Genomic DNA, 794 nt, shown 5'->3' on the forward strand with positions numbered 1-794 from the left:
ATCAATCATGGAAAAGCACTTTCCATCACAATTCTTATTCACCTCAAAATCGAATAATGATTCCGAACTATTCCCATCAACAATTGGTAACAAAAAGTTCAAATTAACACTGGCCAACTCTGACATGCTACTCGGAAAGAAAAAAGTCCTACTCATAGCTGTTTCATTATCAATATTAAACCATTTCGAAACAGTACACAATTCTCCCATCATGCATGAATTACCATCCTTGCCCTGTACCACTCCATTCATCATTGTAATTGCCACAAGCATCACTATACTTGTGAGTGTCATCACATGCCTCACTATTCTCCTCCCGAGCAACAATCGATCACCAAAAGTGGTCTTTAATTCTTGTTCTTGCATCTTATGTTGTTTTTTTTGGTTGGGATTTTTGGTTGGGATTTTTGAAAAAATCTTGTTTGCTTCTATTTGGTGATGTGCTTGAATTTTGGATGATCCAACTTTCGCGCGCAAAATAAAATGGTAACTTTATAAACCTTTGGGTTTCTGTTTTGTGAGAATTGATTGAGGAGTAACCACCAATAACACTAACCCATGACCTAGACTTTATTAAGGATGAGTAGTGAAGATTTAACTTTCAAGGTTTTACAAAATGTTTAAATTAAATTAATTTAAAATAAAAAAAATGAATGAAAATTCCGAAGAAATAAATGCACCAAGTAATAATACTAAAAGTTTCTTTGCCTTTGAAAAGAGTCCCATCGATATTGATAGAGTAAAATTAATTCCGACTCAACATGTTCTTCAATCTCAAGTTTATGAAGCAATTT

The 794-nt window shown here is 33.4% G+C and overlaps 1 protein-coding gene across 1 annotated transcript in view; it reads left to right on the top strand.

Annotated features, from left to right (window-relative positions):
• Positions 1 to 7: 7 nt before the first annotated feature.
• The window catches only part of HELRODRAFT_184566 (hypothetical protein), a gene marked incomplete at both ends in the record, with an annotated part of 5569 nt that continues 4782 nt past the window's right edge, over positions 8 to 794 (top strand). The window contains one exon of the mRNA XM_009013924.1: positions 8 to 283. Coding sequence (XP_009012172.1) covers positions 8 to 283 — 276 coding nt within the window. The remainder of the gene's footprint in view (positions 284 to 794) is intronic.

Source organism: Helobdella robusta (assembly GCF_000326865.2).
Source record: "Helobdella robusta unplaced genomic scaffold HELROscaffold_1242, whole genome shotgun sequence".
Lineage (NCBI taxonomy): Eukaryota > Metazoa > Annelida > Clitellata > Rhynchobdellida > Glossiphoniidae > Helobdella > Helobdella robusta.